Source organism: Mastigoproctus giganteus, chromosome 9, assembly GCF_048544385.1.
Source record: "Mastigoproctus giganteus isolate SK-2022 chromosome 9, ASM4854438v1, whole genome shotgun sequence".
Taxonomy (NCBI): Eukaryota; Metazoa; Arthropoda; class Arachnida; order Uropygi; family Thelyphonidae; genus Mastigoproctus; species Mastigoproctus giganteus.
In genome coordinates, this window is record NC_143583.1 from 122,563,698 (window position 1) to 122,585,954 (window position 22,257).

The 22,257-nt window shown below is 37.3% G+C and overlaps 1 protein-coding gene across 1 annotated transcript in view; it reads left to right on the forward strand.

The window, feature by feature from the left end:
- Window positions 1-22,257, forward strand: part of LOC150080693 (glucose-6-phosphate 1-dehydrogenase-like) — a 165,509-nt gene that overhangs the window by 123,971 nt on the left and 19,281 nt on the right. Inside the window, exons 9-10 of the mRNA XM_090381511.1 lie at window positions 4,205-4,410; window positions 19,371-19,540. Of these exons, the coding sequence (XP_090237637.1) occupies window positions 4,205-4,410; window positions 19,371-19,540 (376 nt within the window). The remainder of the gene's footprint in view (window positions 1-4,204; window positions 4,411-19,370; window positions 19,541-22,257) is intronic.

The following is a 22,257-nucleotide window of genomic DNA, read 5'->3' on the forward strand; positions in this document are numbered from 1 at the left end:
CTTCACGATCACGGAAGTTGGATAGCTGATGCATTGTATTTTCTGTCTGATACTGAAATTGATGAATAAGAGCAGCAATTTTCATTTCTGAATTGTTTAGGGTCGCGTTGTTTACCAAAATTCCACCAGCAGATGGTGCTATGTGGGTGTTCAATGTTGTCACACATCAATCAATAACCTGACACAAGATTATCAGTTTTTTTGTATAATATGCATTTTATGCTGATTTTGCAGTTTTCATTTGAATGATCTTTGTACATACACAGGGTGTAAAATGTGGGACATAGTTTCAGTAGATTCAGTACCTGAAAATTGTGAAAAAAGTTTAAATAATCACATACAATTCTGAACAGTTATAGAGTATGCCTGTTTTTAAAATTTTAAAAAAAATTTAATTTTGTAATTTTAAAGAATAAACCTTGGAATTTTTAGAGGCTGTGAAGACTCAAACTGATCTACATATTGGTAGATTTGCATCAGTTCATGCAGTCAAAATAAAAACTAACCAAAGTTTGTACAAAAGGCATTATATCTTGCTACTATCTCATTGTGAAATCCTTAACAAGTTGTCTATCTCTTATACTTTGAAGAAGTAATATTTCGTAATAGAGAAATCTGTTATTATTCTTGATTGAGTACCAACTGCCAAGATGGGACCATTTCATAGTCAATTGATCCCCTATCATTGGGTGGGCAGATACCAAGGTGTAAGAGCTAACAACCTAATTGTGACTTATTTACACAATGAGAAATAGATGCCAACAGGTTTATAATTTAAGTCTTAGAATTCTAGCATTATGAAACCTTAAACTACAAAAATTTTAAATTAATGGATGCAAATACACTAATGTACAAATTAGGGCATTTGCATCAGTTTAAATAAAAACAATCTATTGCAAAGGATTTTGCAATATGATGTGCAGTATGTATAATGATGCCCTTTATACAAACTTTGGTTTGTTTTTTATTTCAATTACGTACAGAACTGATGCAGGTAATGCCTTAACTTATGTTAATTTGAAATTTTCATCATTTGATGCTTCATTGTCCTAAAATTGTACAGATTTGATTATACACCTCTTGGCATCTATTTTTCCTTGTGTAATAAATAAGTCAACTGAATTATCAGCTCCCAAAGTACCCACCCACCAACAAGTAATCAGTTAACTCAAATAGTGCCATCTGGGTGATTGGCATTAGTATATGATGAAAGAAAGCAAGCTTATACAGCATCAGCCAAAAAAAAAAAAAAACTTCCCATTTCACCCATCCATTTACTTCAAAAGTTTTTCCAGTTCTTCCTTGAATTCATATAATTTATCAACTTCCACAACAACAGATGGAAGTTTGTTCCAGCAATCAACCACCCACTGGCTAAAGGCAAATTTTGGCACATCTATTCTATAACTGTCTTTCCTCAATTTGAATTTATGCCCCTTCAGGTGCATAATCTGAGCAAGAGGAAGAATCGCATCAGCATTGAACTTGCTCAAACCATTCAATACTTTACGCACCTCAATCAGATCACCTCGCAGGTGCCTAGTCTCCAATGCTGCAATTTGCAGAACTTAAGCCTTTCTTAGTAAGGGCAACCCTTTGTTCCCTTCACCTATCTCATTGCGCTTCTCTGTACTCATTCCAGCAGCTCTACATCCTTGGTGCCTCCGTAGCCAGGAGCAGCAGTGCGTAGCACACGCTTCTCGATTAGACCAGGGTTCAAGCCCGTGACCACAAAATATGGAGGATGTGGAAAGGTCAGGGAATGACCACCGCATATCCCCGGAGCAATATGGCCTTAGTTGCTAATGCTCCTAAAAACCAATAGCTAAAAACAACAACTCTACATCCTTCCTAAATTGAAGCCTCCAGACCTATATGCAGTACTCAAGGTGTGGCCTGACCATTACTTTATATAAAAGGATAATCACCTCCTTATCCCTGCTAGCAAAATTCTTGTATAATTCCAGAGCTGCTCTGGCAGTCTGTCTGGCAGCCTTATACTCAGCTGAGAATAAGTAAAAATAGACTCCTCTATAGGGAAGTGCTGTTTATTTGAAGTAAAGAGACAGTTAACTAGTGAATGATTTCACAGTATGATATGTTCTTTAATGTTCTTTTATGATATGTTCTTCGTAAACTTCAGTTTACTTTAGCTATATACAGAACTAATACAAATGCACTAACTTTATGTTAAGTGATAAAAAATAAATAAGAATAAGCAGATGCATACGTAGTAAAATGTACCTAATTTATTAATACTAGGTTTGCTTATTTATTATTTTTTACTATTGAAAATTCCTTAGCCCATTTTTTAACCTGACTTGTCATCAAGTGATGATTTTCTGTTCGTTACGTGCATACTCAGTTAATGGGCAAAAAATTACTCAGTTATAACCTTAAAAATCAGCAAGAAATAATTCGTAATTGTTCACATTTTGATGCCACTTTTAATTTCCATCTTTTCTTTCCACAACCGTGAAATATCAATTTTTTTTTTTATACTAAAAACAAATATTTTGAATTGTTTTTTGAATAATAAAACACTTCGGTATTTTAGTCATTTTTTATCCTCTCTTATTTACATATTATCTTTGACTGATGGCAATAAAAAAATTAATCACCAAAACCCATGCACTTCAACTGTTTGATGCTAGCTAAACTCTTCCATGATGTAGAGAGAGATGACTGGAAGCACTGCCTAAAGTGTGTGTGTGTGTACTATTTTTGATTCATGTTTTTCAACATATGCATACAATTATGAAGACTAAGCTTAACTTGATTCTGCATTTTTCCCTTTTTTTTTTTTTTTTTTTTGCATAATAACCTAAGGATTTCTGGAATTTTTTCCGCAAAATTCGAGTCAGTGAGAATTTCAGCTGTGTGGACCAAGTAGATGATGATGAGCAGAGCATTACTTCAAATCATGAAGGCCCTGTCCAGGTCATTCAAACAGCAACACTTTCATAACCATTCAGAGTCAGCCGCATCTCGTTTATATGAATTTTCTTTTCATTGTTTTCAGATCCTGAATCAACCTATTGCATCCCTGTGAATGTTTCTCTAACCTTTTGCTTATTGTCTGAAACTTGATTTTTCTGCACAAAATGTAGTGTCATATCTCCAGTCTGGATTTATTCCAATGTTTTGAATTTCAAAGTAAGATGTATCTTCTGTGACCTTTAAGAATTTAACCTTCCATCATTCTCACCCTCAGTTTAAACAAAGATGGTTGCTTGGTATCTGTGAGACATTCCTCTGCTAAACTCAATTTAAAAATATCAAATAAAAATGAATGAGAGAAACCACTAATAGTAATAATAATGAAAGCTTTTATTTTTTTAGAATTTAAGCTTACTCATCCCCCCCCCCTCAAATTTAAACAAACACTCACGTAGAGTCTGGCAGATGCAATGTGAACATGTCAGATGTTGTTGATGTTGTGGGGGTTTGATGGCGCATAAGCTGCTTTGGCTATAATGTGCCTATTCATTTATTGTAATAATATATTAGAAATTCTTGTAACGTCAAAAAAAGGCCGAAATCAGAAATGACAAAAAACTCCAATTTGCTTCAGAAAGTTGAAAAATTCCAGAATATTTGCATGGTCACCAATGACATTCTCTAGAGTTATTGGTTTCCAAAGGTTGACCAATGATAGCAGGGTTGTATTTCTGTCTTGTTTATAGTATGGGCATTCAATGAGAATTGTGTTTAACAGTCTAATTTATAGAACAATGTGGAGAACATGTCAGCTGTTCACATTTAGCTAGTGAGACCAAGATCTATAGCAAGATTAGACATCTGTTACTGGTGTCACAGATGCCACTTAGGAAGGGGAGTTGCCTAGAAAGGTAGTTTTTGCTCACCTCGTATCTATTAAACATCAAACAAAAATTTAATGTCTTGTAATTCACAGTATACTGAAATGAAAGCAGAAAAGACTGTATAACCAGTTAGGGAATATTGGCAGACAGAGGTACATGGGATGATTTAATTTAATTTACACGTTTAAAAAAATAAAGAGAAACATTTAAAAAGTGGTATCTGGCAGGCTCCATACTAGCAATAAAAGGTTAATGTTAGGCACCATCATGATGACTTAAGGTTTCAATGACAATTTTTTTTCTTGTTTCACTGTTTCCATTTAAATCACTATATTGTAATGTTTAATATGAATTACATAGTTTTTTATTCTTTTTTAAAGCTTTAAATGAAAGAAAAGCTGATGTAAGAATTCAATTTAAAGAGGTTCCTGGAGATATATTCCATGGTCAGTGCAAAAGAAATGAATTGGTAATTCGGGTTCAGCCTGGTGAGGCAGTTTATGTAAAGCTAATGACAAAGAAGCCTGGTATGTCTTTTGAAATGGAAGAATCTGAATTGGATCTTACATATGGAAGTAGATATAAAGTAGGTTGACTTTGACTTTGTTGTGTAATTTTTTTTTTTTTTCTTTTTTGGAAAGGAGAACAAATAACCTATTATTAGCTAATGCCATTTAATTCTAGCTTAGGAATAATTTCTCATTTTATTCACTCTCAAGAACAAATCACCAAGAGTACTGAAAGTGAAAGATGGAACAGAATTTCAATGATCTGTACTATCATTGTGCATCACACTTACATCATTTGGCATTAAATTATTATTCTAATTATGTCAGTTTATTGTATGCATAGTTCATCCTGATCCTACAAATTTGCCTCAGCTTTAGTGGCATTTTTGTTTTTATTGGGTTGCATTTTTCACCTCATGGAAAACTCAGAACTGTCCAAAGTGGCATCTAATGGTCAGATTGAAATGAAATTTGGTGAACTTATAGTCATGGAACATATCCCCCTCCAGAAACAGAAATGGCACTATTGATATGTTTTGTGTATTGCAGTTGTGCAGGTGGGTTCAGAGGACGTGAGAGTGGCAAAACAGTTGTAAACAACATGATTTCTCTCTTTATGAGATTGCACATTCCTAGTTAAGCTAATTGACATAAAAAGTAGCAATGTAGCAACACTGCTTCAGAAATACTGATGTCATTAAAACACTTGGAAATGATCTGTTAATACCATGTATAGTAAAGTGGATAGTAAAGAAATTAGGAAATGGGAGTTTTTGGCACGTTTCATGGATAAGGACAGAAAGCTATTAACAATAGCACATATGGAGGATTTAGCATAGCAACAATTGCAGGGCAGCATTTAGTTCTGGCTCTACTGCAGAGCAGTTGGGCATATCGGCTTCCACACTATGGAAGGTGATTCAATGTTATCCATACAAAATTTGCACGTTGCAAGGGCTTAAAGTGAGTGATGTTGGTGAACATCCAGTGGCAACAATGATCCCTGGAGAGATTAAGCCCAGATCACTTCTGAAGGAGTATTCATGCTCCTTCAGAAGTGATAACTGCAACACTTGTGTCAGAAAACACTAATGTGGCTTCGCTACTTCTTTCTTCATTGGACCATTTCTTCTTTGAGGGCATTCATCCTGTAAAGCCTGTCAAAAAAAAAGAGAGAGAGATAATGAAACATGCTGGAAATCTTTGCCATTCCTGTGCCCCTGCAAGACCCATTTCAAAGATATTTCACAAATGAAAAAATGATCAATCAGTTCTGGCCAACATTGTAGCTGCCCATTTCACCTGACCTTAACCTCTATGATTTCTGGCTGTGGGAGTGGTTGAAGCTGTGGCTGAGTATGTAAAGAGTATGGTGTACCATGATAATCTGTAGCCCCATTTATCTGAAGAGTACAGCATTGCTCACCACATTGCTCCCTACATAATACCATTGTCCACTGACAGCAATGGGATTCACATAGAATACACTGGTGTTTACTAATGTCACACTCATTAACATGCATTGTAGTAATAGTTCATTGGCAAAGCTTTTTTTCCCCTTCTCAAGACAATGCCATTTCTGCCCCTAGTGGGGTAGCACATGAACTTTTTCTCTTCTACCATTCTCTTCACCATGCTATGCACTACATGTAAACCAAATTTCACTTCAATCTGGTCAATGGATGACACTCCAGATAGCTTTGAATAGGGATACTTTAATTGTAATGGCCATGTCCTCAAGTTACAAACCAAAGAATATTTTCACAAATTATTAAATATCCCTGGGTGCAAACCTTGATGGAAGCTCAATCAAAAATGCTACAAAGATACTATAATGGGGAGGGGGAGGAGAATAATAAAGATGAAATAAGTAACTAAATTAACTGGCAATAAAAGACAACCAACATAGATATACCATTTAAACCAGATTAGTTAGAATATATGGCACTAAAATAATTCTTAGGTTGAGAAGCAAATGATTATAAAAATTAATTTTAAAAAATTATTATAACTTGAAAGATACTTACACTGCTTTGGGGGGGGGGATTATGTCACTGTTCAAGAAAAAGCTCAAGAAATAATGGCACTGGTAATAGGCACAGCATTTAGCATAAAAATTAAAATCTGCTAAACATTCTCAAAAATGTGCATTAACTGGTCGAGCAATATTGGACAAAGATAAAGAAAGAAACTGAAACATCTACCAGCAAACTGCTTTTCTGCTACTAGCAGCTTACCACTATGTTTGCTAAACAGAGCACATATCAGTCATACACAAATTTTTCCCTCTGGGCATTTGGTCAATGGAGTTCCCAATATCCATGATGGCAAAAGGCAAATAGATATGAATGGAGAACACCAGCACTCAGTCTACAAAAACCATGGCAGATTCCTTTCCCACTTACTGGCAGCTTCCCACTATTCATTTGGTAAACTAAGAATATGTGTGCTCAGTCAGTCAGATTATCAACAAGGTTTCTTGTTATGCACCTTATTCGTACAGAATGAATCTGAAACTGACCACTTTGCTAATTTATCCTACCACATCTTAATAAAGTTGTGAACTGCCTGTGTTGGAATGAAAAAGTGACACGTCTACTTTTGTAAGATCACGGCAGATCTTACAAAGTGTGGCTACCCCCAGAGGATTATACAAAAGTATATTGGAGAAAATCAGAGGAGAGGCGAGCCCTTTACTCCAATAGCCACTGCATACATTCCCTACTATCCGGGCTTAACTGAGCATATAACTAACCTGACAAATCAGGTGATATCACAGAACTTACAATAAAAGAACCATTTGCCAGTAGTCATCATGCAGTCATTAGTGGAAGATAAAGAAAGATGATGCAGTAGGTAAAGGAATGGGTTTTAATTTCAGAACAGGGGACTATGACAGTTTAAGATGCTACATGGCATTATGAATTGGGCAGATTGCAAGGGAAGCATGAATATATATTAGAATTATGGAATACCTTTAAAGCAATAATCACAGAAGCCACAATCACATATACCATTACGAAAATATTACATGAGGAGGATGCCGAAATGGATAAATACAGAGCTGGTCAGTCTAATAGAGTAGAAAAAGATGGCATGGGGAAAGGTACTGAAGCCTATAACAGCTACACGTTGATCTGTAATAGTACCACAGAAAAACTTAGGGTACTTTCTGTGGTGCTGAGTGTAAGAAAGCACTGAATAAGAGAGCAAAGAATAAGGACAAGGAATTTTTGGTGTATATGAACACAAAGAAGAAGAAAACAAGATCATATTAGACCCTCTGTAATGGGTGTGGGAAAGCATTAGATAACCCGGGTGATTTGCTGATGAATTAATAGGTACTTTACATCGGTCTTCACTGACAAAAGACCCTTCGTGCTGAGGAGAGGCTGTGCAAATGAAACTGAAACATATGAAATTAGTGATTAAAATTACAGATAACATTTTATTACTTTCGAGCCTAAAGAAAGTAAGGCTGCTGAAGATGATGGAATATACCCAGTAATTTTTAGGGAGGCCGCCAGAGAGTGTATTGAACTATTGAGGTTAATTATGAGAGCATCATTGGACTCAGGAGAGATTCCTTTGTGGATTGGAGAAGTGCCAATATATTGCCAATACATAAAGCAGCTATAAGAGTGAAGTCAGTAATTACAGACTGGTTAATCAGACTTCAGTGGAAGGGAAAATCTTGAATCAATGATTATGAGTGCAATCTGAGGACATTTATATAGAAAAATGGCATTCTGAAGAACACAACATAGTTTTGTTAAGAGAAAATTATGCTCACAACTAAACTGTTATTTTGACACATTCACTCATGAGCTGTATGTAAGGAACAATTTTGAAATAGTTTATTTGGATATTAGCAAGGCATTTGGCTTTCCTCATGAGAGGTTACTGTATAAGGTGGAACATGTTTGAATTACTGGCAAGATGGTTAACATGGATCCAAGAATGGCAAGAGGCAGGGGTTGTGATTATAAGATATTTTTCAGATTGGTGTAACAGTCAAAAGTAGGTTCCCCAAGGATTGGTTCTTGGATCACTGTTACTGATTTTCATAAATGAATTCAACAAAGGGATAGACTGTGTGATGTCAAAATTTGCAGTTGGTTGGATTTAATTTGGATTTTTGTAAAGCATTCGGACTCGGTTCCTGACGAGAGGGCCTTGAGGCTTGTCACAAACATTCAAGTGTTGCAAGCTAGGGATTGTCAACTGGGTGTCTAGAATGCTGATGTAACTGATATTTAGATGACGCTTGAGTCAAGTGGACTGAATTTTGATGAAGTCCAGTGTTCTGCAACAACCAAATCCTTGGCCTTCATGATGTTGGGACTGTTGGTAACCCCTGGGTATAACCCCATTTGCAAGTCCTGAAACACATCACCTGACATATCGGAGATGACCACCCAGGTGTGAACCAACATAAGCAGGAGTTGAGGTGTGGCATCCACATCGCACACAGCAATAGTACAACTTTGTTTATTGAAGGCTTGAAACCCATGTTTTCAGTCTCCAGAGTAAAGTTCCAGCAACTATTCCCCCCCCCCATCTCTTCCATCATGCAGTATGATTGATGGCTTTTGAGGTTATGAGATGGGCATTATGGAAAGATCCAATCCTCCTTACATTTCAAGGGTACAGCTCTAAAATGGTTTTTGTATGCTTACCACACTAGGGCCATATTGTGCCAATGAGCTGGGTATATTCTTGCTGTGTGTACAACCACATACAAAAATTTCATTACTTCATACAACACATCCCTCCACTTTCTTCACTACTGAATACTTTATGAGTAATCAAACTAACACAACAAATATATCTGCAAAAAGGTCTAAAGTCTAAACCTCCCAAACACTCCCTCGTTCATTTCACAAATATGTGGTCTTTTCAATTTCGGTGATGTCCACTTACTTTTTCTGATAGATTATCAATGATTGATTCATTCACCACTGCTCATCTCGGTTGTCCTAATAATTCACTGTGTGATTCCTTTCACTTCAAAGGTGGTACTTGTGCATATGCCCACTCTGATATTCCCTATAAGAGACTTAGTAATTTTGAATCTCCTCTTTTTGATCTTCTCTGGATTAAAATCTCTCTACTTCATTCTATGTGGAAGATATTTTGTGGAAGATATTTTGAGTTGGTTTCAGTTTACCCATTCTTGGAGAGTGATCAGGTCCTGATTTGCGTGGACCTCTTGTGCAGCTCTTGAGTTTGCCCGTATCGTCAGAATGAGATCATCTGCGAATGCCTGAGATTGTACTTCATGGAGATTGATGTTAAGAAAGGTGCCCAAGACGATATTCCACAGTAGTGGGCCAAGGACCAAACCTTGAGGGCAGCCCTGATGGACACACCTGGAGAGTGTGCCATAGGGGGCAGTGACTTTGATGGTTCTGTTGGTTAGGTAACTTTTGATGGTGTTATAGAGGTTTTCCGACATGTTGGTTTCGTGCAGCCTTGCCAGGACTCTCGGCCACCAAAGTGAGTCAAATGCCCCACCGAAGTCCACGTCTATCACTAGGAAGTGCTTTGTATTACATCTGTCGACTTTGGTCAGGAGGTAAGTTAGGGCATCCATGGCAGAGGTGCTCCACCTGAAGCCAAACTGGTTTGCTGAGACCAGGCCAGCCTCATCATAGTAATGTTGGATCTGTGTGTAGAGTAGTCGTTCAAATAGCTTACTGATGACTGTCAGAAGGGCAATGGGCCGGTAGGAGTTCGGAAGGTGTGGTGGCTTTCTCGGATTCTTTAGGATGAGTTTAACGATTGCCATCTTCCAGGAAGTCGGGAAGGTGCCTTCACTGAGACAAAGGTTATATAGGTTTAATAGTAAGTTTGGGGCATACTCTGCTGTTTTTTTGATAATTTCAGGTTCCAGAAAGTCCAGTCCAGGGCATCTATTTCCCTTTATTAAGGCTGCTGCATTGCTGATCTCTTCCATGGTGAAAGGGTGCTATTTTGTTGCCATTTGGTGAGTCTCGTTGGCCTGGCAAACTCGGGTCTGTTCTGCTGTCATTATTTGTATCTCTGGATGAAAGGCAGCATCAAGGATATTGTTGATGGTGTGTTCCCAAGTCATGTATCCTTGGGGCATTTTAGTGGCTTCAACTACTTCCCCTCTGGGGAATTTGTTGGAGACCAGGCATTCCCAGGATTGGTTTTTGCTTTCTCTAATTTGTGCTGTATAGGCATTTCTTGCCTGTTTGTAGCTCTGTCATAGGGCTTCAATTTCTGCTACTAGCCGGGAGTGCCTGGCTTGCTGGAAGTCTTCTTCTTTCCTGCGCCTCCTTCCCGAGTTGCTGGAGGTTCTGATTCCACCAGGGCACTGCCCCCCGGTGTCTGATTTTTCTTCCTGATGGCTGTGTCGCTGGCTTGTTTTATGATTCCTGTTGTTTTAATTTGGAGGATTCTTGTGTCCTTGATACGTTGGAGTTCTGTCTGTCGTATGCTATTCCATAGAGTGGTCTGGAAGAGTTCCCAGTCTGCCTTTGCTATGGCATATCTATGGGCGGTCACTGAACGCATAGTTTGAAATTAAAGGTTAACTCAGTCACAAGGAAGTTGGGGCTCTCGTTCAGCCCAGGGTACACACTAGTTGGGAGGCCCCTTCCCCAGTCAAATTTATTTGTGGTGGCACAATTGTGATTTCTGCTGAAATTGTGGGAGCAAAATTACCCATTCACGTTCAGTATCTTGGAGTATTGCAAATGTGTCGCCGATGCTTCCTTAACACAAAAGAAACTATATTCGTTGTAACACCAAGGCACACTACATTCAGTTACATATTTTAAGTTTTTGTTTTCTCATTTGAGTGTAGTGGGAAGATGAATGCTGTGAGAAGCAGGTGGTCACAGGAGAGCAATTACTGCTATAGGCGTAGTGTGCCCAAGTAGCACTCACTAAAGGGAAGCTTAAGCAGCAAGTGACCTTCAACTATGATTGTACTCACAGGGGGTCATCCTCCTCAGTCAATAGTGCAGTTCAACCGTGGTAGCAACAAAAATGTGTTTGTCACACTCTCCAATTCGAAACCAATGCCGCCAAGGTGAGCAGACACGTTGTTACTAGCATTGGATATGAACGAGTTGAAATGCACAAAAATGGCCCAGAAAAACAAGAAACTGATCTCACCACCGAGTTCCTCTTCCTTAAAACCCTTGTATAGCACAAATCCAAAAGCTGACACTATTTTAAACTGATTAACTATCAATATTCATAGAGCGATTTGCAGCATGTGTTACCAAGGAGGCAGCCATTTTGGCACTCTCACAACTTGGTAGTGATCTCTTCTCCAAAGAAGCCTTTCTCTCTTGGTAATTTTCAGCCTCATGTTGTTTGGCATAAAAGAGTGCAAAATGGGATAGCTGTAAGATTTGCATTCTTCTTTTCCTTGGTTAGATTTCTGTTTTAAATCTTGTGAGTGACAGTGTTTGCTCAGGTCATGTCTGTGAGATTATTCTTGTAAGGATGAAATCCTTTATTCCCCACTCCACTTTAAAATCTAATCCTTTATGTAAACCTGGGTTTTCCAATTAATGTGGTAAGGCTGCTGAAATAATCTTATCACTACCAATGAAAGATTAAAGTATAACATAAGACTATTAAAAATACAGTGAAAATAAAAATAAAATATAATATAGGGAAACTTATTAAGAATAAAAAATATATACAGATAAATGCTAAAAGTAATAAAAGCATTAAAAAGCAATAAGAACATAAACAAAATATACTTTTGGAGCAATGGCCCCCTTTATCAACTTAGAAGACAAGTAGGTATGACATACATCATTATATTCCATAATGATAGAATATAATGATTTGTAACATATATACATGTGCTGCAACAAACCACTGCAGATCATGAATGGTGAAAGGAGGGGAGGAACAAAATATCATCTGTCAGACTGCATAAGTAGGCCAGCATACATTAATCATGTTATTAGCTTGCCATCTTTTATTATGCTGCAAAATAACCATCATAATAGGATGTTTGCAGTTTCTATGATTGCAATTAATGTTGGAATCCACCACAGCTATATGGATTACTTCCAACTAGAAACAATGACAAGAATCATGTGCATGATCAAAAATTTCAGTATTGGAATGTGGGTTATAGTTCACATGTGCTAAGGCTGTTCAAGATAATAATGTTACACATAACTATTGGCTTGCATCCAAATCTTCAAGTTAGTTTTCTGCCTAAACAAAAGCTTGCAACGGTTGTAAATCAGTTATTAATCGGTCTAAAGTAGATTTCAAACAGGCTAAGAGTAGAAAACTTACTTCTTGTCCAAACAGTATTCAAGCATTCTGGTCTCTTTCCAAAGCTATTAGCCACAACTTTTGCCCATCTGTACTCCCACCTCTTTTAAAACCTGATAGTTCTGTTTTCACTTCAGCTAAAGATAAAAGCTGACTTGCTGTGATTCTACTTTTTTCTCTAACTCTTGTTTGTATTGACAAGTTTGATAAACTGCCTCCTATCATTCTCGGTACACTTCACTCAGTGGCTACTGTAGTCTTCTGTCAAAAGGATATCGGAAGAATTTTGAATAGTCTTGATGCCAAGAAAGCTCCAGGTTCTGATGGTATTTCTCAATTTATTCTCAAAACCTGTGCTCACTCCTGTTCTGTTACCTTTTTACACTTTCTTCTTCCACTGGTGTTTTCCTTCTGCTTGGAAATTTGCTTGTATCCAGCAGTTTCTAAAAAGGATGACAAATCCCTCCCATCCAATAATTGGATGGGAGGGATTTCTGCACTTGAGTCTACTCTTTCTAAAGTAATGGAGAAATCCATTAACCACCAAATCATAATCTAGAAACCTTCCATCTGATCAGTGATCACCAATACGGATTATATCAGTGTTCATCCACTGGTGATGTTCTGGCTTATGTTATCCATCTATGGACAAATTAAATGGAAAAGTTTGGTGAGACTCAAGTAGTTGCTCCTGACATTATTTTTTTTTTTGTAATTGGATCTCTCTCTCTCTCTCTCTCTCTCTCTCTCTCTCTCTCTCTCTCTCTCTCTCTCTCTCTCTCTCAATGCAGGTGATGGTAGACAGCTCTCTGTTCTTTGCTAATGCTGGTATTCTCCAAGGTTCAGTTCTTTCTCCCAGTCTTTTCCTCTTGTATGGTATTAATGAACTTGTTCCATTAGCAGTAATAAGTCAATCCATCAACTTCTCGAATATCACTACCAATTTCTTATATGCTGATCTCCAGATCTCCAGTGGGACAAAGATAACTTAGTTAATTTCAATCCTTCTAAAACTCAGTCCTGTCTTATATCTCACAAAAAAAGATTCTTCTGCTCCTGTGCTCATCTTTGATGACACTAAGATTTTTAGACAAGATCACATATCTCTATTAAGGATTACCCCAGTTTTTAATCTTTCTTTGCATAAGAAAGTCACAAATATTGCTTCCTCTGCATCTAAAAAACTGTTTTCTCTTTCACTTTCAGCATTACTTTTCTTCCAAACAGCTGCTCACACTGTACAAGTTTCAAATCTGCCCTACTATGGAATACTGTTCCCACTTCTGGGGTGGGAACAATTCCCCATAATCTCAATCAAATTTCTAGATGCATTCAAAAGATGGCAGTTAGGTTAATTTATGACCCATCTCTTATAAAGTCTCTCCATTCTCTGTTGTATAGATGTTCTATTTCTATTTGCATGACTTTTTTATAGACACTTCCATGGACACAGTTCTTCTGAATTGATTTCTGTAATCTTCCCTCTTCCAAGCCAGTCTGAACACATGCTGTAACTAACCAACATCCATTTACTGTCCAACTTCTCTTCTTGTTTTCTGGAACAACCTACCTTCATACATATTTTCCAAAAATTGTAATTTTGTAATCTACATAAATTCAAGTGTAATGTCAACAAGTATCTTCTTTTATCTCAACCTTCAAATCCGTACACTGTACTAAGTACTATAAGTTCTATAAATTTCATGTTTTCATTAAAAAAAAGTAAAGATTGTGAAAGCTGTTAATGAGAGTTGTCAGCACCAAGCAGTGCTCCTTCAGGGTGACTTGAATAGCCTTCAGGAATGGTAAAAAAAAAAGTGGTGGCTAGGTTTCAATGCAGCATGGTCTTACACTTGGGAATAGCAACCCCAAAATAACTTATACGCTTGGTGGGGTTGAATTAAAAATTCTCAAGAAAGAGGCTCTGGGAGTTATAAGGATGGATATAAGTTCTATGAGCAGTGTAAATAAGCATCCAGAAAGGCTATAGCATCCTATCAATGAATTATCGAACAGTAACCTGTAGAGATAGAGAAGTCGTAATCCCACTGTATAAGGTAATTGTAAAACAGCACTTGGAATACTGTGTCCAAGTATGGAGGCCTCATCTGAAAAAAGACATTCGCTTCTTAAAAGGGTTCACAGATGGGCAACTTGAATAGTACAATTGGCAAAAGGATGATCATACAAGGAAAGATTTACGATTACATGGAGTACAGAGCTTGGCAACCAAACCAGGCACCTTAGAGGGGATCTGATTGAGGTTTATAAGGCTCTGAGATAGGTTAATAATATGAATGAAGGCAATATTTTCACTGTTATAAAGAATTCCAGAACTAGGGGCCATAAATTCAAATTAAAAGTGAAGATGTTTAGACTAGATTGTAGAAAGTTATCTTTTAGCCAGTGAGTTGTTGATTACTGGAACAAATTTCCTCTGCAGGCAGTTGAGGCTAACAATCTGAAAAAATTGAAAGGTCAACTGAACAATTACCTATCTGTTTTTGTTTTGATCAGTGTATCCAAAGTCTGTTATGCTTCCTTGCGCTTTGTGGCTTATACTAATACTAACAGGAGATAAAGTGATTGGCATATGGGCAACAGACTATAACATTATAGGTTTAAGCAATTGAGTGATAATTCAGATCAATCAGCACTTAACAGAAAGCAGTTTGCCAGTAGGCGCCTCCGTAGCCAGGTGGGAAGGAGCAGCAGTGCTTAACACATGCTTCTTGATTAGACTGGGGTTCGAGCCCATCACCACCAAATACCGAGGATGTGGAAAGGTCAGGAAACGACCACCGCATATTCCCGGAGCAATATGGCCTTAGTTGCTAATGCTCCTTAAAAAAAAAAAAAAAAAAAAACCCAGTTTACCAATGGGGTTCTAGTCGTTCATAGATAGGGTTTTTTTTTTTTTTTTTGTAGCTTCTTTCTTTAACTTCACCCACATTGTAGAGCACATATGAAAGTTACAAATGCCATTGAAACAACATTCTTGTCTCTATTGCACATATGAAAGATTCACTGTTCAAAATTAGTAGAATAGCAAGGAATTTACTGAGACATTCTAACCACTGTTACTAGGAAAGCCAATGAGTGCAAATTGAAATTATAGAGAAAAGATTTAAATTATATCAATGTCCAAATTTATTATATCCACTGTGTACAGGTCACTGTACTAGTAGTACAAATCAACTCCTGAACTATCAGTTTTCCATTCACTAGTTTCCTCCATGCTTATTTTCTATTAAATCTCTAGCCTTTTTATTATTAATACTACTATTATTATTATTAGCCATATAGTGCAAGGAAGCCTGAGGCTTATGCTACACCATCTAAAAAATTTTTTCTGAATTACCCCAAGAGAGAGTAAATTCTAAGTGGGAAGCATTCAAGGAATTAATCGTGGATGCTACTAAAAGTTTCGTACCTATTAAGAAATATTGTTCAAGGTTTAGGCCTAAATGGTTATCAAATGAACTAATGAGACTTGTGACAGAGAAGAAAAATGCATGGGATGCATATAAATTATCAATCGACTCAGAAGCCTATGGCAGATATAAGCTAGTCTGTAATCAGGTCACAAAGGAGGTTAGGCAGGCAAAGGCAGATTACGAGAAATCCTTGGCAAAAGATGCTAAGAAAAACAGCAAGGATTTCTTTACTTATATAAACTCTAAAAGGAAGGGGATGAATCTGATTGGTCCACTTAATATCGATGGTTCCACTGTTGATGATCCTGCTCAGATAGCAAAAAAACTGAATGAGTATTTTGCATTTACATTCACACATGAGGAGTTATTAAGGTTTGAAAATGGCAGAAGGTTATCAAATTGTAGCAGTGTGCTTAATGATTTTGTAATAACTGAGAGCAAAGTGGAGGAGAAATTGTTGAAGTTAAACATAAGAAAGGCACCTGGGGTGGATGAGATCTATCCAGTTATATTAAAGGAGGCGGCAAAGCAACTAAGCAAACTCTTAGCCATAATTATGAGAGCATCCTTGGACTCAGGGGAGGTCCCCACGGACTGAAGATGTGCAAATGTATCCCCAATTCACAAAGGGGGGACGGAAGGGTGACATGAGTAATTACAGACCAGTTAGTTTAACTTCTGTTCCGGGTAAAATAATGGAGTCACTGGTTAAAGATGCATTACAGGATCATCTAGACAAGACTGCAGCAATAATTCAGACACAGCATGGGTTTGTTAAGGGAAAGTCTTGTCTGACAAATTTGATAGGATATTATGATGTGGTTACAAAGGAACTGGATGCAAAAAATAATTCTGATATCATATATTTGGATTTCAGGAATTGTGCATGGAATACTATTGTACAAATTGAAGCAGAATGGTATTAAGGGCAAGTTGCTACAATGGATAAAAGGATGGTTGAGTGGGAGAAGACAGAGGGTAGTAATTAATGGGTGCTGCTCTTCGTGGACTAATGTTATTAGTGGAGTCCCACAGGGTTCGGTGTTGGGTCCACTGTTTTGTATATTTATCAATGATATTGATGAAGGTATATTAGGCTTAGTGTCGAAGTTTGCAGATGATACAAAGGTTGGCAGGGTTAATGACAGTAATGGCAGTGTGCTATTGCAACAGGTTCTAGATAATTTGGGCAGATGGGCTAAGAAGTGGCAACCAAAGTTTAACCTTGACAAATGCAAAGTACTGCATATGGATGGAAGTAACCCCAGAGAAATGTACCAACTGTGTACCAAATGTACCAACTACACTTAAGGTGGTAGAAAATGAAAGACCTGGGAGTAATTGTGCAGTCAGATATGAAGTTTTCTGAGCAATGCAGACAGGCTGCCAGGATAGGTCATGGGGTTTTGTCAATGATATATAGGAATTTTGCTAGCAGGGAAAAGGAGGTGATTGTCCCTCTGTATAAGGCAATGGTCAGGCCACGCCTCAAGTACTGAGTACAGGTCTGGAGGACTCATTTTAGGAAGGATGTAGATTTTGCTTGAGTGTGTACAGAGAAGGGTAACAAGATTGGTGAGGGGAATGAAGGGATCCTCTTACCAAGAGAGGCTTAAGTTCTGCAAATTGCAGTGGCTGGAGATTAGGCACCTGCGCGGTGATCTGATTGAGGTGTATAAGGCCTTGAATGGGTTGAGCACGCTGAATTCTGATGGGATCCTTCCACTTGTTCAGATTACGAACCTAAGGGGCATAAATTCAAATTAAGAAAAGACAGATGTAGAATAGATGTGCGGAAATTTGCCTTTAGCCAGCGGTGGTTAATTGCTGGAACAAACTTCCATCTGTCGTTGTGGAAGTTGATAGGTTGAATAAATTTAAGGAGGAACTGGACAGGCATTTGGAGGGAATGGTGTGAATTTTTTTTTTTTTTTTGGCTGATGCTGCATAAGCTCATACATTTGCTTTGCTTTCTTGCATCATATGCCACTACTACTACTAGAGAGAGAGAGAAATAAAAGAGAATTACCAAGAAAAAGAAGAATGATGATATCCTTGGCACACTCAGGACTCTGGGTGTGCCAAGCCCATACTCACCAGATGTCAGCCCCTGGGGTAGTAAGCCCTCTTGACCTTCCTCTGGGCCTATTATCATTTAGTTAAACAGATATCTGAAGAAGAAAAAAAAAAAACTGATATCCTTTCTATATGTCTATACTATGTTAAGTTTGCTTCACTTACCATTTATTGGATATATTTAAAAGGGCTGGGCTGAAAACTAATGCCTCTCAATCAATGTCTAAGCAGGAGAACAAAATTTCCCATGATGGACCAATATCACCTGAAGCACCAGTAAAGTTTTGAGAGCTCATCTTAAATCCTTTGATTAGGTGTCTTTGTCATGACAGACTATTTTTACGAGATTTCACAAATGCATCAGCCCCAACTATGCACTGCACTGGATCTGATTTCCCCCCTTTCATACCAGTATGTTGTTCTCAGTCATTTTATATACACTATCGTGATCCATTAGTAGTTCCTGTAGATGAACTAAGCCCCAATAGTTGATTGGTCACCACTCCCAAATCGATATTGGGCTTGAGTACTTTTCATCACTTTCCCAAGCTACTTTTTTTTTTTTTTTTTTTTTCCTGTTAGACTGGCTAGCTCTGTATTCATCCATTTTGGCAACTGCCTCATACTATATTTTCTTAATGGTATCTATGCATTCATGACTTTTGTGATTATTGCTTTAAGAAGGTATTCCATAATTCTAATGTGTTCTCGTTCTCTCTCTCTCTCTAATCCACTCAATTAATAGTATGTATTACATACTTGTTATAGCATTCAGTATCTCTTGTTATTTGATATTCATCATGTGTAGCTTTCTTTTTCCATTGTTGATTTCCCCATCTTAGTGGTCATCCACTTTGTTCTAGGTCTGTAACAGTAATGCTTTAGAGATATAAAAAGAAGAGTAGCTTCTAGAATTACTTTACTTTGTCTTAAACTTTGTAAAATTTAAATTTCAAATGCATAAAAAAAATTAATCCTTGATAGTAATTTCTTACTCTCAAGAACTGCACCTCTGCATGTGAAAAAGAAATTTTTAATGTGTTGTAGCACATAGTAGACAAGGTATCAGACTGCTCTAAAATTGCTTTGTAATTGGTGGAAATTATTTTAGAGATAAAAAGCATTAAACAAATAATCTCTATTTTAATGACTAAAATTCTAAAAATTAGAGAATTTAGTCAGCGAATTTTTGAAAACACTTTAAAATTTATTTTTTATTAATTCCAAATTCATTTTTGCACTAGAATGTTGTTCTTCCGGATGCATACGAACGCCTAATATTAGATGTATTCTGTGGAAGCCAAATGCATTTTGTTCGTAGTGACGAACTAGCAGAAGCCTGGCGCATCTTCACACCATTATTACACCACATTGAGAAAGAAAGAATTAAACCACATCCTTACTTATTTGGAAGGTAAAGTACAATTTTATTATACAGTTTAACTACTATTGTAATTTCTGTTGAGTATTCTAGTCCTGCCTCCATCCCAGTCGGACTATACTAAAATTCATTTTAAGTTGTCATTAACAGTCTTTTACTAGGAGTGAATTTCCTAATTATATTAATACTATATTTACTTAATCTAGTAAATTTTCTGTGTAAAGTTTATGGGCACAGTTTTGTCACTTTTCCAAAAAAAGTCCACACAATGCTGCTGTTGTCGTTATTGGTATGAAGTTTAATAACACAAGGGCTAACTGAGGCCAAATTGTATCAGTTCATAGTTTATTTCGTATATGTTATAACAATTGAATTATATACATGCATATAGGCCAGTATGCTTTAAGTATGTTAAGAATTCTTCTATGTTGGCATGATTTCCAAGAAAAATCTGGCCTTCGTTCAATCTGCTAAATGACCGAAAGATGTTAGAACAGATGGATCAGTAGAGAGGACAGTCTACAAAAAAAGTGGCGGACTGTAAGTTGGATGTGACAGGACATGCACTGGATCTTCTCCCAATAATAAAAACAGCTGTGTAAGATGAATATTCCCAATTCTCAGTCTTGCCAATACCACTTCTCATCTGTTTTATCCGAATCTACAAAGCCACAACTCTGGATTGTGTTTCATCTGGTAAAGTTTGTTGTTGATATTACTTTTCCAAAGCTGTGATCAGTTTACATAACAGGCCTTGCAAATTATAGGCTTGTAATCTGTATAAGGAACTCCAAGGTAGAATGTGGTAAGAGGTTGTTTAGTGGCAGAATCAGCAATTCATTTCCCAGAATTCCACACTGTCCCAGGATCAACAAAACATTACTGATTGATTGGACTCGCTACAGGAGAGTAACTGGTAGTGAATAGCTTTCAGTGGAGGATGGTAGGAAGAGAAATTTTCCTCTTATGGCAGAGACTGCACTGAGAGAGTCAGTATAGATTAGAGCAGGTGAAATGGAACATTCAACAATCTGGTCAAGTACTAGCTCTATAGTATACAACTCCGCAGTAAAGATATTGCATGTGGCTGGTAATGAGGCTGTAAATGAAGGGAAAACCGCTGCAGCACCTACTCATTGTCAGCTTTTGATCAGTCAGTGTATATTGCACAGGCAATCGAGTTGAAAGTAGAATGAGCTGCATGCAACTGTCTGATATTGGAAGAAGATAAAAAAAAAAAAAAAAACTCTTCCCCCAATCAGAGAAAGTGGTCATCATATTCCTGTACCACCCTGGTTACATGAACATGTAACCAAGGTGGTACAGGAAGAGTTGTGTCCTGAGAAATGTCACTTAGATCAACATTCGAAGTATGAAGAAGTTCTCTAAGTCTGAGAAATGCAGGTTGGTTTTCTCGTGGCTTACTCTCATAAAAGGAATCCCACTGGATATTATATAGGTACTTCCAATGGGATGCAATAGGAAACTTCAGATCTTAGTAGCATAGTAAGAGACAGCAATATTTTTCTGTGAAGTTGTAATGACGAATCATGTGCTTCGATGTAAAGGCTTTGGACTGGAGAAGTCTTGAAAGCTCCCAGGGCTGTCCTCAGAGCACTGTGCTAGGTGACACTTAGCCATCTTAATGTGCTTATCCTAGCAGAGTCTTAATACCAGAGAACCATAATCTAGGCATGAACAGATTAGAGACTTGTAGAGGTCTAGTAAAGTATACCAATCAGCTCCCCCATGACATGGACAAGACTGATCGAAGTATATTCAAAAGCTTTAGACAAGTAGTTCTTGAGTGATGTGAGCGTGGAAGTTTAGTTTGCTGTCTAAAATCAATCCAGGAAATCTATCAGTATTAATAAGTGGGATTGGAGTTTTGTTTATTTGTAATTCAGGATCAGGACAGAGAGAAAGTCACTTGCAAAAGTGAGTGGCTGTGCATTTCTTTTCTAATGGTCAATAACCATTCCATAAAGTCCAGGATTCTATTTTGGTTATGGCAAGTTGGAGCTTCTATTCAATGATGTTCATACTTTGAGACTGAGAGAAAATGGTAAGGTCATCTGCATATATGTAAGCTTCAACAGTTCTTGGGATATGCCATGTCATGTTGCTAACTTGAATTGCAAATAGCATTGAACTCTGTGGTACTCCTTCCTCCCAAATGTAGAATTTAAAGAGCATGTTTTTATATTGTACCTGAAAAGAACAGTGGTGCAAGAAATTGATTTATTTCAGGAAAATGCCCCCTTAGTCTTAAATGGTAAAGATCCATAATAATATCACCAACACAATGCTGCATTATGTTTATTCAAACTACACACTTCTACAACATTAAGGGGGAAATTTATTCCAACAGCCAGTTGCATAGAAATGGAAATTTCTACGTAACTATTCTACAGCCATCATCTTTCAGTTTAATTTTATTTCCCCTTGTGTACATCATCTGGAAATGAGTAAAGGTGCCATCTGCATTTAGTTTACTTAACCCATTTAAAGCCTTATACGCTAAAATTAGGTCACCGTGATGCTGTTTCCAGAGACTACAATTTGCAGAATCCAGTCTTGCTTGATAAGAATATTTTTTGTGCTCCCAACTATAAAATCCCTCAGTAAAATCAGAATACCTTATAATGGGGAATTTTAACTTTCCAAATATTGACTGGAACTTTTAGGTTGGTCACTCACAGTAATAAGACTTTTGTGGATTTACTGGACAATTGCTTTCTACACCAGCA